Below are 14951 nucleotides of genomic sequence, written 5' to 3'. Positions count from 1 at the left end.
AAACCCATATACCTACCACTTAGATCCTACAATTGGCAATTTTCCCATGTTTGCTTTATCATATATCCATCCACCAATGCATCTTTTAAAAAAAATGCATTTCAAAGCAGTGAGCAGACAACAGTACATTCAGTGTGCTTAACTTTTATCCAATATTTGTTTGAGATTCTCTTTTTACTTTCAGGTAAAATTTTCATACAGTGAAATGCACAAATCTTATGAGTACCATTTGACAGTTCCAACAAATGTATACATTTGTGTGATACCAGCTCCTGTCAATGTACAGATTACTTTTATTCCAGAAAGTTCTCTCACTTGCATTATAATTTAAATGGGAAAGCTGCAGTACAGAGAAAAAACACTGGGCTTAAGAATCAAGGGGTACAGGTTCAAATCTCATCTATGTCACTCATTAGCAATCCACACAAGAATGTGTGCACATATGCACAATACACACATAAATGGCCTTGGTTTTCTCAACCATAAAAAATAGATGATGTCTATTTCACAAGGTCTTTGTAAATACAAAAATATAGTAAGCGTTCAGGAGATGTACCAAAGGGTACTTTTTCTCCTATTCCCCCTCACAGTTCCCCTGAGTCTGAGGACGTTGCCTTCAAAAAGAAAACGGTAAGGACAAAAACCCAAACCCAACCAGTTAAATGAGAGATGAGGGAACAGGGCATCTCTCTGCATAGGCAGTCCTCTCCCAATTTATCCACTCTGACTTGAGCTAATTAAACATCTGTCTCAACGGTGTCCTCAGCAAATTAGTCATCCCCACTTTGTGACACTGATTGTTGGTTGCAGTCTTTTCCCCACTTGCTACCATTCCCAGAAACTTCTAGGAGTTAACTCACCAGGCACATGGCAAGGAATGATGCAGGGTCCCCATTAACCCCCCACAGTTGCCCTTGGTGCCAGTGCTGTTTATAATACTGCCAGACGTGTCCTTAGATGTGCCTCCCCAAAATAAACCTGTTAAGGGGTGACAACTTCTTGGTCTACATTTCCGACTTCCGATTATGATGCATTTTCTAAGTACTATATACACGTACCAGACTAAAATAAACTATTTAACAGGAAGTCTGTTGTTTCAAATAGTTTTGTGACAAAGCAGGCAAGTAACAACATAAGGTCCTAAATGAGGTGAACCGAAGTCTAGTGAATTATCAGCTACTTCTCTCCAAGCACATAAACAGAAGCTCTGCTGGTGAATGAAAAGGCAAACAAGTAAAATGGCCTGGGCTGGATGTGTGCCTCTCCTCTATATCGGGGTGTGTGTGTGTGTGTGTGTGTGTGTGTGTGTGTGTGTGTGTGTGTGTGTGTGTGTGTACTGGGGCAGGAAAGGGAGTGGGAGGGTGAAATGTATGCTAAACTACAGGGTCCTTCTTAAAAACAGTTTTGTGAAATTAGGCTTCTCAATTTCTCTTCCCACTAAAACAAGTGACTTAAAAACTATCTTTTAGAAAGATAAATGGCAAATAAAAACACTTTAAAAATGCTTAACTTTACACAAAAGCCCCAGAAATGCAAATTAAAATGCAATATTAACTGCTAGCCATCAGTTTGGCAAAAATTAAAGATTGATAACATCGGTGTTAGTAAGGGGGTGGGAAAAGAGGCTCTCATATATTCTTAGAGTGTCAAAGAATCGGTATAAACTTTTTAAAGGGCAATTTGTTTTTCTCAACATTTTAAGGAAGCAAACTTCTGACAAGCAATCCCATATTTAACATCTAGCACAAACGTGCAATGAATATTCATACCAGATTGTTCACTCTGTTTGTGTAAAACTGGAAATTTGGAAATAATCCAAATGCCCAACAACAGAGAGCTAAGTTAAATAAATGTAACTAGCAAGATAAAACTGCAATATTAGCTCTAACATAGTCAAAAGCTTATGACATAATACTGAGTGAAATACAAATGCAAAACCATACACACTGTGTGGTATCCTTAAAAATCATTACGTGGATACAGTTTTTACAAGTTCATTTAACAAACATTTATGGAGTGTCTTCTGTTTGACACTCTGCTAGATGCTGGGTATATAGTGATTTAAAGAAACAAAAAAACAAAAAACAGGGTACTGCCCACATGAAACTTAGAGCCTGTATGTCTGTCTATGTATGAACTGGATAAAAAACCAAGGGTTCACACCAAATAAAGTCAGAAGAAACCTTGACACAGGTTTCTTTTTACTTCATGCATATTCTAAATGCTTGATTTTTTTTTCAACAAGCATTTACTTTATTAAAAAGAAATCTTTAAAAGCCTGTCTTCTACCACCCCCTCGTTTTAATATTAACACCAGAATGGGTGGCAGCTTCAAGGTATTTCAAGGTATTTCTCCTCAAACTGCATTTAGCTCTAATAAAAGAAATCCGATTCGACTATGGTGTCCATTCCTCTGCTTCCTGTACTGAGCACATCCTCTTCTCCCCACGCCTTAATTCAGGCCTCATCATCCGTTGGATTGAGTCCTCAAGAGCCTCCTCACCGGTGTCTCTGCCTCCTGTTTTATGTCCTCTAATCGATTTTTATCATGCAGACAGTGTGTTTTCTAAAAGAAATTCTGACTATATTGTTCTCCTTTCAATGGTTCCCCTCTGCCACCAGAATAAAGTTCAAATTCAACACGGTTTACAAACATGACCTGGTCCCAAACGACCACTTCAGCCTCATAATGCCCCACCTTCCTAACTCCTACTCTACTGCTCATTATACTGAGTTACAAGTGGTTTCCAGAAGGCGTCAAGCTCTCTCAACTCACTCCTTCAGCCTAAATGCTCTTTCCCAGTTCTCTTCATCTGGTCAGTTTCCACCATCTTCAGGTCTCACCTGGAGGTTCTCCCTGACTCCCACAGTCTCCTAGTCTCCCCTCCCACAATGTGTGTGCCCAGGCCCTACACTTATTTCCTCTGATCACATGCATGGTATTGTAATTGCCTGTTTGTTTTTCTCCCGGAAGAACTAAACAGTAAGCTCTGGGAGGGTAAGGACCATTTCTTGGCTTTAACAAAATCCCCAGTTTCTACACAGTGTCTGCTGCAAAATAAGCCCCCAGTAAGCAAATACAGCTCTCCTAGTTTTGAGTACCTTATGGGGCCTGGTCTGATCAGATCTGGCCCCTGCCTGGCTTCTGCAGCTGACCTTCTGCCTTGTTCTTGCTCCACTCATTTGGGATATCCGTGTTCCGTTACTACGTCTCAAAATGTCTCTGCCTGGAATGTCCTTCCTCTCACTTACCCATCTGGCAAAATTCTATTTAATCTTCAAAAAACTACCAAATCCATTACTCCAGAGCATCTTTCCTCAGGCCCTGTCTCACCCAGTAGTTTTAAGTACTCCCTAATCTATGCTGCTTTAGTAGGTTACGTATTTCTCCTTGTGAATTTGCCATATTTTACTGCCCCCTTTTCTCAATCTGTTTTCTCACTGGGTTTCCACCTGATTCGAGCACAGGGCTGGCCCAGAGCAGGAAGCGAGGCACGGTAACCACTGATGTCAACAGGGTCTGTCAGAGCCACACTGTGGAGCTGTAGAGCACACCTGCCCCTTCCCACAGTGCCCTAGGTGACCCCTCCTTCAACCTCTCCTGTGTCACAGCTGAGGAAAGCATGGCTCAGAGAGGTAAGTACGGGATTATGCGTTCTGTTACCATAGTTCTTCATTCTAAGATGCATTTTTTTCCTACTTTATAACATCTCTAAAATTAGGCTACAGCTTACAATCAATATGTACATTGAATGCAGTATTTCTTTATTTTTTTTTTTCCTGTAAAGCTATTATTTATTAGTGATGCTCTAGAATTAGTCCCTAGTGGTCCAGAGAGAGGTCCTTCCTCTGACTTCAAAATACATGTGCCTCCTGCGGCACTACACAGCCTGTCAGGAGAACAGGTCTTTCCTCTTTCTTTCATTCGGCTTTTGCTTTAATCTAATCCACGTTTGTGACTGCCCCAGATGGAGTGAATGAATAGATTTTGTGATGGAAGAGGAACTTCTGAAAGATTAGCGACTAGCAGGAAGAGTAAACGCTGGTCAAATGTAGTTTTGGCGAATGATGTATTTCAGGTTTTTCTGATGTGGCGGTTGTGAGAGCTCATAATACCCTTCTAAAATAATTGGGTCTCTAAAGTGGTTCCCAAAGATTTTTGCCTGACATAAATTCTCTAAATTTCCAGGCTTCCTAGATAAAATAGTTGACTGCAATGCCATCTTTAACATGCTCTGCTCTATTCTCAAGAAGATCCATCAGGAGCCTCAGAGCACTCCAGACAGGGGGAAGCTCAGGTGGGAAGAGACAACAAGATAAAAAGGCAGAGAGAAGAGGGAAAGAGGAATATTTAACTTGGAGCTTCTTGCCCGGGGCATTTCTGAGTTAGACATTTAAACACTTGAGCTGCCCTGATTTTCTCTATCGTTTTCCCACTGGGTCACTGGATACGAAGTACCCGGTCTTCACGTCTCATCCGGCCGCCGTGTATGAGTGGCACTGGCATGATTATTTATTATTTCATGAGGAGGAGCAGTTTTCCATAGAAATTACTGCCTTTTTGACTAAGAACATTTATTTTATTTATTTATTTTTTAAAGATTTTATTTATTTGACAGACAGAGATCACAAGTAGGCAGAGAGGCAGGTAGAGAGAGAGAGAGGAGGAAGCAGGATCCCCGCTGAGCAGAGAGCCCAATGCGGGGCTTGATCCCAGGACCCCAGGATCATGACCCGAGCCAAAGGCAGAGGCTTTAACCCACTGAGCCACCCAGGTGCCCCGACTAAGAACTTTTAAACAGTCCTATTTACATTTTCTTCTTCATCTTCTTCTTTTTTCTTTTAAAGGATTACCTGCTACAGCATAAGGAAACCACATGTCTGTGTCTCCAGTTCGCAAATTACTTCATAGAAGAACAGTTACTAGATTTTCCATCTCTACAATTACACATGGAGGAAGAATCTTCAACTCTACAGCAAGAAGATTCTTTAGCTTACTTCAGCCTTTAGAGAACATTTCAGGTTAGAAGAGTGTTAGAGACCCGACTCTCTCTAAAACATATGGGTTTCTCTTTTCTACAGGGCAGCTCAGGACAGGTGTATGTTGCTTTAAGAAAGCCAGACATAAAACATTAAAACTGACACCAATACAGACAAACTGTGCAATTACAAAAAGAATTCCTGGCTTTATATCCAGATTCACCACAGGGTTCCTTTAAATGCTGCACTTCCCTAGTGCATTTAGATCTTAGAATCAATGAACATTTCTGTTTACAGAATTTTAAATTTGTTCTCCCATTAGGGTTCTAATAAGCAACATGGTACAATAAAAAGTGTATGGGCTTTGAGGTCAGAAAAGCCTGGGCTCAGTTTAGATTCTGCTATTTACTTACTGTGGAAATTTGGGTAACTTGAAGTCCTTTTAGAGCTAAGAAAGGCTCAGAGAGGTAAGCATATGGTTACATACATAGTTCTCAATGGTTCCTTAATTTTAACGTACACCCCTCCCCCAAGCATTTCTAAATTCTCGTCTGTAAGACAAGCATAACAAAATCTACTTTTTCGGGGTGTTTGCAGATTAAATGAGATAGTACATATAAGTACACAAAGGCACGCAATAAATCAGCTCTTACCCCACTGGAAGGAACCATGTATCGTGGAAAGCGAACTCCTCTCCTGACATACAAATCCCCTTAAAACATCACTGATAATTAATTAATAATTAGTATGCTACTTTCTAGGTCTACCTGGCATGACAGTTAAGGCCTACCAAGTGAGGTGTTGCAGAAAGGGTGTCAGAGATTGGCTCTGCTGTTGTCTGTCTATTAAATTGAGCAGGTCCACATTAAGTTACAGGCTCCAAATCCTACCCTGGCTTCCCAGGTTCTCCGCCTGGTCTGTATATATTTCTCATATTGCAATGATCAATTCTGCACTTCTTCCCAATTCTTTTCTTTCTTTGTGCTCATATTCTCTGTATGTCCCTTCCCCTCTTTGGGCCTCAGTGTTTTATAGTAGTTCAAAGTCTGGGTTTTATTCTGAAAGTTTCTGAAGGATGTAGAGCAGATATGATCTAATTTATAGTTTAGAAGAACCCTCTCGCTGCTGTGTAGACAAAAGACAGGAGGAGGACAAGAGTAGAGGCAGGAAAACCAGAAAAAATGCTATTTCAACAGTCTGGGTAAAGCCATAGCAATCTGGACTCACCCAGGGGAGATGGAAAAGACTGAACAAATTCAGGATGTATTCTGGAGGCAAAACTGAGAGGATCTGCTCATGGGTAAGACATGGATGGGGACTTTGCCCAGGAAACAAGTCAAGGGTCAATTTTACTACTTTTTTGGGTAGGTAGGGTGGGTGGGGGAGAGAGTGAAGCAAATTAACTACAAAAAAATCTGAAATGTTCTTTTTATATTAAAGTATAGTAAGCCTTTAATAGCCACTGCTTTGAATGACACTGGCCCTGCCCAACTCTTCACAGCTTAAATGTGAAAGTCACAATTTAAATGTCAATTTCTCAGGGAGGAATTCCGTTACCATCCTATATGTTGCATCTTATTATTCTCTCTCTCAGCACTTCATATTTACCTTCCTTCTAAAATGTAAGTTCCTCCTCAGCAAGGGCCTTGTAAATCTGCCTTCCATTGTCTCCCTGTACCCAGCATAGGTCTGACACATGAGAATACAGGATGAATGAAAGTACAAATATAGTATGGATCAAAATGTACATTTTACATGAATCTCTAATATAAAACTTGAGAGTCCAATGATGTCATCATTAGCCCTCTTTCTGATCAGAACCCTGCACCCTGCGATTGCTGTTTGCTCACCTTCTCTGAGCCTAGCAATATATTAGGGAATAATGGAGAGGAGTCTTAGTCTAGACCATGTCACTAATGACATTCTAGGTGCCCTGTGAAAACACAGCACATTAGCAAACAATAGGGTGGTCTGTGACTCTAAACAAAGCTAACATTTATCTTTCAAAATCTAGGTGAAATTTTATAAGGGAAAACCAGAAATGAATGTCATAAGTTTTATTAATACTACTACAAGAACATTTCAAAAGGATTTTCAGATTAATAAAAATTTGTCTTTCACATTGAAAGGCAAGAATGAACAAAGGTAAGAAAAAGTTAACATGCTTCTGGTTCAATCTCTCAGCAGATGATAAAGAAAAACACCTTCATTTCAAAATGACAACAAATCCCATAACAAAGCCACAGAGAGAACTATTCTGCTTGGAACATCCCACGTCAAAGCCCTCTCTCTTTTGTAGACCAACAGTTAACTATATTTCTGTGTCAATGTAAAACTGAAACAGTATCTGCCTCCATTTCTTAAGCATTCCTGCCGTACCCAACACCATGCTTCAGGAGGCTGGTAAAGGTTGGTGGGTGACAGCATTTTTAAATAACAACAAAATACTAAGAGGCTCAGAAGGTCACTGACTATGAGGGTGAACTTGACCAAAGGAGAACTTGATGGCTAAGGGTTTTACTCACTAAATAACAAAGTCCATATATTTTACCAGCTAAATCAAGGGACCTGACTGGCTACTCTTCATTATGTCAAAAACTCACCCACACAACTATAAAAATAAGTAAAGAGGTTCCAGCTAACTCTTCCAAAACCAGATTCTCCATTTACAATTCTCTTATTAAACAGTGGGGACTTTCTGCCAGTGCAGGTAGCTTCCAAATGTCAAGTGGGTCAGTAATAAAATGAAAAGCTGCAGAGAAACTTTTTTAAAAGAGACATTTAAAAATGGCTTTTAAAAAAAAATGGGCCTTAGCAGAGAACTGACTGGAACACACTGTGAAAAGATTACTCTGGTTCAGTACATGAATATTAATAGAAAAAACCCTGCAGTGTTCATAAATAGTTATGATGATGATAATTACAAATAATGCAAGTCAAAATTCTAGATCAGTTACAAGTGCCTATAATGATAGTCTACCCATACCAAGCAAAAATATTTTAAAACTCTATGGGTTAAAACAAAAAACAAAAAACGAAACAAAACAAAAAAACCCCTACGAGTTTCCAGTGACAAACCTATCCACCTAAACAAAGAAGACTTCTTTTGCTCAGATATCTGCCACCTTCCAATTTTTTACAAATGAAAATCGGGGAGTGCCAGACGGAAGGGCAACAGAGTACTTAAACATTAGAACAGTCATTAAACCCACATCTAGGTTTCATAATAAAATAGTTTTGGTTCTCAATTTATGATTACTGTGAAATGGAAAGTTGTATGGTCGGTCTGGAAAAAAGAGAAGAGAAGTTAGAGGTTTGTGAGTAAGCAAAAGAAGTGCACTGTCAGCCTGGAAAAGGATTTCTGAAACCTTGTTTGTAGTGCAACTAACCCCTAATGAACGAGTAGTGAGAACTCTCGCCTCCACATGGCCCACGTTGTTTAATCTTGCCTCTCACTTCAGTTAAGTAAGAGCAGCAAAGAGACAAGTGCTGCTCTGGACTCCATCAGGCAAAAGCAGTTTGGAGAGAGGGGGAGCGCTCCACTGCTGTCCTGGACATGGGGCGAGGCAGGCCCCTTTCTCGCAGAGGTTGCAGGGGTCGCCGCAGACAGCAAGTGGAGGTTGAACGTCTCTAGCCTGGCATCTCCTGCCACCAAGTTCTCGAGTTCAGGACCGAGTTCAGGTGTCATAATGTGTAGAAGTATTTCATAGCCAACAGTGAGCACTAACAGCCTTTTTTTTTTAAAGTAAACATACTGCGTTTCCACCTATGACAAGAGGATTTTCTTCTTTTTGTTAATTACCCTCCAAAACAAGCCCACTCCACAACACAAAGTTCAAAACCATCAAACACACCAGCTTTACCACGCTAACCTTAAATCAACATCTTTGTTAAACTGGAGATCCTCTGTTTCATGAGACCAGACTTAATAAAGCAATAGAAAGAGCTTCCCATTTTATAGAGCTTTTTGGATTAAGAAAATAGAAAGTAATTTATGTAAATACATCAATCTCAAATGACTTCTGTAGCATGAAAAGGAATAAATAATGCAGATTACTGTGTTTTGGATATGGCAAAGTCTCTGATGGAAATGGCAGGGATGTGTACACAAAGGTGAACATGAATAACCATGTGTATGATAAACGTGGTTGCTGGAGATGGACACAGATAAATAGGTACACAATTGGAAAGAGAGAGCTGCAGACAGAGGCAAAGACACTGGTTTAGCTGCACCTCAGCGAGTTCACAAAGGTTTCATGGTCTAAAAAAATCTGCGACAGCTGAATTTCTATTAAGAAGGTTTAAAAAGCTGGTTCCCACTCCTCTTGGACAACCTGGAATAATGCTATCTTTGAATACAATGAATGTGTCACCAAATGCACTACTGTGTAAAAAACTTAGGGTCAAAACGCAAGGAAAAAACAGGATCCTAAAGGAAGATGAATGCTTTTTAAATATCTGAAGCTGTTTAAATGCTACTAGATTGGCACTTAGAACCCCCAAATATCTACTTTCCCCTGGGAAGGCGAGGCTATGCCTCTTCAATCATCCCTTAAATGTAAAGAGGTTTGACCCCCATGCAATGGATAAAAGTCACCCAAAAAATGAACAAAAGAGGTGTTTGGAAAAACCAGAACACCATTCATCCCAGCTAACGACTTGTTCATTATGAGTGATGATGGATAAAGACTTCTCATGCTGAGATGAAATCAAGATTTATATGCATTGTTTCCTCTCCCAACTTGTGGGAAGATCATCATCATTTAATTCTATCTCTGCGGCCAGTGATGGGCATCCAGAGAGCTGGTTATCAAACGGCGCAGTCAGCTGGCAAAAGCCGAAACGTGCAGTTGGCACATCTGGACAGAGCCGCCACAGCCGAGGGTGAACAATGACTCCTGGCAAGCATCCAAATTGCTTGCAGACGCTAGCAGGTCTCATCTACAACCGCCCCTACCAGCATCTCTCTCTCTCTCTCTTTTTTATGAGAATCAGATTTTCATTGCTCCATTCAATTGCTCTCCTCTGCCATTTTTTACAGCTCTTATCGTTCCCCTGGAATATGGCCTTGAGACAGCTCATCCGTGTCCTTCACTGTGTTATCTCTTCTAACTTTTATTAAAACTTCAGCTTTCATCTGAAGATAGCTAATTAAATCTGGAACAGATTATATGCCTCTCCTTAAAAAGAACACAAAACTATTTTCTTCAACCTGAGTAATGCATTTTTTCCTCTCCAGAAGATGAAACCAAAGGTGTTGAGGAAGTCTCATTTATTTACAAAGCGATGGTATTTGACATGTCATAGAGAGGTTGATTTATATTAAAGTTGTCTGTGGTATGACAAATCTTCGAGCTATTTCTCAAAATAATTATTTCTCAATACTGGTAATATTTTTTTCCCTTATATCTTTTAAATATCATAGCTAATACTATAAGCTTATTTTCTGTACAAAGTTGGGTAATGAGGAATTAAAGATTAACAGGTATTTGGTGCACATCAAGTGATTTATCTTTAAAAATTTTTTTTTACAGTTGTCCTCATTTGGTAAAAACGAAGACTGTTTTTCTTTTACTGCAAACCCCAAACACTAGCAACTGAAAGTTTCCCCCATGGAAAATTACGTGAAAACATGAAATTAAAAGCAGTCCTTCAAATTTAGCATTTGGTTTTTAAGACAGCTTTACACCAACTAATAGTTCAAATAGATATATCAATCTACCACACATTATTAATGGTGGAACTTCCATAATCAATAGGAACACATTCTTCTCATACATGCCACCGACCCAAACCCTTCCTTGGGCCCAGGGGCAGTTTCAAAAACAAAACAAAAAAAAAACCACTTTTTTTTTTTTTTTTTTGGGCTGTAGATCTGCTAACCAAACCTTCTAGCAATGATATCTAAAACAATTCAGCCAGCCCTCTCTCACACACAGACACACACACACATGTGCACATACTGACGCATGCACGCACACGTATGCACATACCAAACACTTTTAAACTAACGGTTAATTTTCTATTTCCAGGGTCTCACCTGAAATTTTCTGGGATCCTTTTCTTCGCTTCACTGCCTTAAGCAAGATTTCTTTCATGGTGACCTTTGTGTTGTCCACCTGAATAAGGGAGAATCCATGAGCAGCATTTCTGTAGGAAAAGACAAATATTAAATCATCACTAACATTCAACCAGAGGACTGTTACTGCGGTCTTCATTGTGTTTAATAAAGTTTTACTGAGTGTACCTCAAAGTGCCAGTTATTAAAAAAAAAACAGACTAACTTCTAATGAGAGAGAGAGAGAGAGAGGGTGGGGGGCTTTCTGGTATAAACAGTTCCAAGTGAAAGGAAGGTCAGAGTTAGGAAATGTTTTTCTAATTTATCTCAAATTGAATCTAATTGGTCAGTGTGGGTCACTAGTACCGTGGGTTACTCGTGTTGGCTCCCAAGCCAAATCTTGAACACGGGTTGACAATAAACTTAGCTTGTGTCAGTAGATGTCACTGCAGGCAGATACTACCATCACATTAAAGCTCATGGAGCCCTACAGGAAAAATGTCATGGGGTGAGGATGGTGGGTGGCGGGGGAGTGATGGGGGAGAATGACAGCCCAAAGCAATTTAGAATAAGGAAAAAAAGGCTCTTCCTAAGTGGCTAGTAAATAAGTAAATAAATAAATTTTGAATATACGGTCTATATATACTTCAGTAGGAATGTTTTAATCTACTTAGTCCAAGAAGGTCAAACAAAATATGAAATGAAGCTTAAATAATTATAAGACAAAACACTAAGACTACTTGTAAACTTCTAGTCAGTCAAACTTGAAGGGAATAGTTCATGTAGATAGCGAGAAATCTGGTAGGGAACAAGTACCCTAAAAACAGAAGCCCATCCCTGGGTGAGGTAGGACTTCACTAAGACTGTTAATTGCAGTAGCAAGTATCACAAATACTACTCACTATGCTCGGGCACCAGAACAAAACAGGCCAATTCCAAGCAGCTCATCTAACAAATGGGACCCAAGTTTCCAACGATGGAACATGGGAATTACCACAAGGAGTTTGGTCGCATTCCCATTTCCTCATAAGAATCTCAAAGGAGAACACACAGCCAAAAAATATGGCAGAACTTCATACTGACAAGAAATCCGAAAGAAAAGCCAAGCCCCAAGCTAAGCCATGGAAAAGCTTCCCAACGGAAGGAGAGGCTGAGAAGAGGCCTTAAACCTCTTTGGGACCTAGTTTGGACCCAACCAGGTGGCTGGCTTTCCACAGGGGCTGGGGGGCCAATCTCAAAACCAAGGACCCAATTTGCTTCCCTAATACAAAGACATCTCCACACCCCTCCTCTCCATACGGCTCGCTGTTTAATCCTTGACATTCCATTTGTTAAAAAGCAAAAGTCGACGCTGGTCTAGCCAGCACGATCATCCATTTTAACTTGGTCAAGTTCTTGCTATTGAACAGCAGGCCTGAGAACTGTCAAGCTAATTTTACTGAACACTCTGTTACTGAATCATGCCTGAGCTCCAGCCATTCTTTACCTCAGAAGCTGGACCCCATCCCAGAACAATCTTTAAAAGTTTATTTTACTGATCAAAGCAAAATAAGAAATAGCTCTTTTTTTAAAAACTATATTTAGGGAGCGATGCAGTAAGTGATACTTTGGCAAGCACACTGAAATGTAAAGTGCCTTGTGCATTTATAAACTTGGGGGTATTTGCTCTGGCGCGAGGCCAGGGCGTGTTTGGAACAAACGCCAATCATCCGCGTTCAGGCTTGTCTTCCCCTGCTCGCTCCTCAGAAGTCAGTATGCGCTCCATCTGTGACAATATGTTGGGCGATGGGTGAGTGGGGCCTAAAAGGGAACACAAGTCCTCGGGTACGCACAAACTAGTCCTGGGCTAGATCTCACGAACTTCCATCTACCTGGGTTCCATCTGAACTATTTTTGATTTGAGTCTGCTTATAAGTCGCTTACATTCTCGCCTAATCTGCTGCTGGCTGACAGCATTATTTCAAACCAATACGTTTATCTTTTTTAGCAAAGGCAGACTAGAAGCTCAAAGGGAAGCCTTGCGTTCGGACTAACTTCCATAAATTAAAAGTGTCCTTTTAAAAGATTTTTGAACACAGGAAAATCCCTCGTCTGTATTTTTCTGTCATTTTACCAAAACGTACCTGGGTGACAAGGTTAAAGCAAGCAGAGGAAATCCCTGGCACTTATCATCCACAGGCATTACTGATAAATTGTGTGGTGGAGGAATAAAGGATTACCTTCTGTATTTTTTCATTACACTTTTCTTTTGTTACAGAATACATAAATCCATTGTGGCACAATGTAATATGTATCACCATGCTACACCTGCGGACGCTTCCGAGCGGCTGCCATGTCTGTGCAGTCAGGAATGATAAGTGAACCACCCGTGAATGTTAACGATAGTGATCATTCTGAGGTAACTCGGCTCTCCATCTTCCTTTACAGCCTCCGTGCTGAAGCCAGGGTAGCAAGGTTCATGAGAGGAAAATGAAAACAACAGTGGAGGGAAGGGGCACGCACGGCGCTCGGAACGTGCCTGCGCTAGTGTGCGGTATCTCACTCTGGGGCTCCATTCCGGTAAAATCGTGCACATTAAAAGGAGAAAGAGGTTGTGACCCACGTACTGCACACTCAACCGGACCTAATGAAAGCTTCCTCGGGTCAGTCTCCCACTCTGCTCGCTCCCGCCCTCCAGACAAACATCAACTCCAGATCTTGCTCCAAGTCTACAGCACTTAAGGGGGCAACACGTTTCCAAAATACAAGAGAACGGAATCGAAGTGGTTCTCGGAAGACATCTAGGTGCGACTGTTAAGTTATGCTCCCATTTAATAAATGGATATGGAGACTTGCTTCCGCAATTTTCAGCTTGACTTCCAAACATTCTGGGTTTTATGCCTCATTTCTTTATATCCAGGAATTTTTATGGGCTTTCGAAAAAGTCTATTGAAATACATCTTTTAGAGCTGCTTTTTATTTAACGTTGGGCATTGGGTGTGCGACTGAGAAGACACTGATCTCGAGAGAAAAGCTGGCAGCAGCTAGGAAGGGCACTCGCTGGTCCTGTCTCCCTTCCGTGTGGCCCCGCATTCCAGGCTCTGAGGTGCGACCTGTGCTGAGGGTGGCTGGCCCTCGGACAGACAGGCGGATGGAGGGACAGATGGACTACAAACCCGGACTCTCGGCTCAGAAACTGCTCCTCCTCCCGCTCCCCTCGTGGATAGACGGCTTGTCTCCCGCCACAGCAGGGCACGCTGGGGGCACTGAGCACAGGCAGCTGCCCTCCACAGCTCCTTGGGCTGCCTGCGCCGGGTCTAGGAGGAAGCGCCACTTCAGGGAGCTGACTAAATGCTGCCAGGAGTGCTTCAGTCAATTCGAAGTTAGGTCCTGTCAAGTCTTGTAACCACTGAAAAACGTATGGGCATTTTAAAAAGAGATTACTCACTTGAGGAATTTAGCTCTGTCCCAGTGCAAAGCCACTCAGTTACCAGAGGGGAGTTTTTATACCCACATTAACCTAACACGATGAGCATTTCTCTGCTAAATATTAAACCAGAGCTGACGGGGCACAGGTCCTTATCTGGAAAGCTTAGATTCTATTTATAGGGACAGAGCTGGAAGCAGAACCCAAGTTGCGAGGTAACATACTGGAGAGGAAAACACATGCACTGGGGGTTAAATACCCTTTGGTTCAAGTTCTCGTTCCACGGCTAACCAAAACATTGCCTTAACACGTGGGAACCTCTGCTGCAGCCATGAAACGAGGAGGCTGCTTCCCTAAAGAACTGGCAGAGAGGATAAAATAGACGATGAATGGCAAGCACCTAGCATTCGGGTTGGCAAACAGTAAAAGGAGCTTAGAAATGTTAGTGCTCTCGTGTTCCCCATGTCCTAAGTCATTTCTCCAAGAGAAGAGGTCCCATTTTCACCT

The 14951-nt window shown here is 41.2% G+C and overlaps 1 protein-coding gene across 1 annotated transcript in view; it reads right to left on the bottom strand.

Annotated features, from left to right (window-relative positions):
* Positions 1-14951, bottom strand: part of MAPKAP1 (MAPK associated protein 1) — a 243964-nt gene that overhangs the window by 86003 nt on the left and 143010 nt on the right. Inside the window, 1 exon segment of the mRNA XM_032308575.1 lies at positions 11021-11130. Within this exon segment, the coding sequence (XP_032164466.1) occupies positions 11021-11130 (110 nt within the window).

Source organism: Mustela erminea, chromosome 12 (assembly GCF_009829155.1).
Source record: "Mustela erminea isolate mMusErm1 chromosome 12, mMusErm1.Pri, whole genome shotgun sequence".
Lineage (NCBI taxonomy): Eukaryota > Metazoa > Chordata > Mammalia > Carnivora > Mustelidae > Mustela > Mustela erminea.
This window is presented reverse-complemented; position numbering and strand designations above follow the sequence as displayed.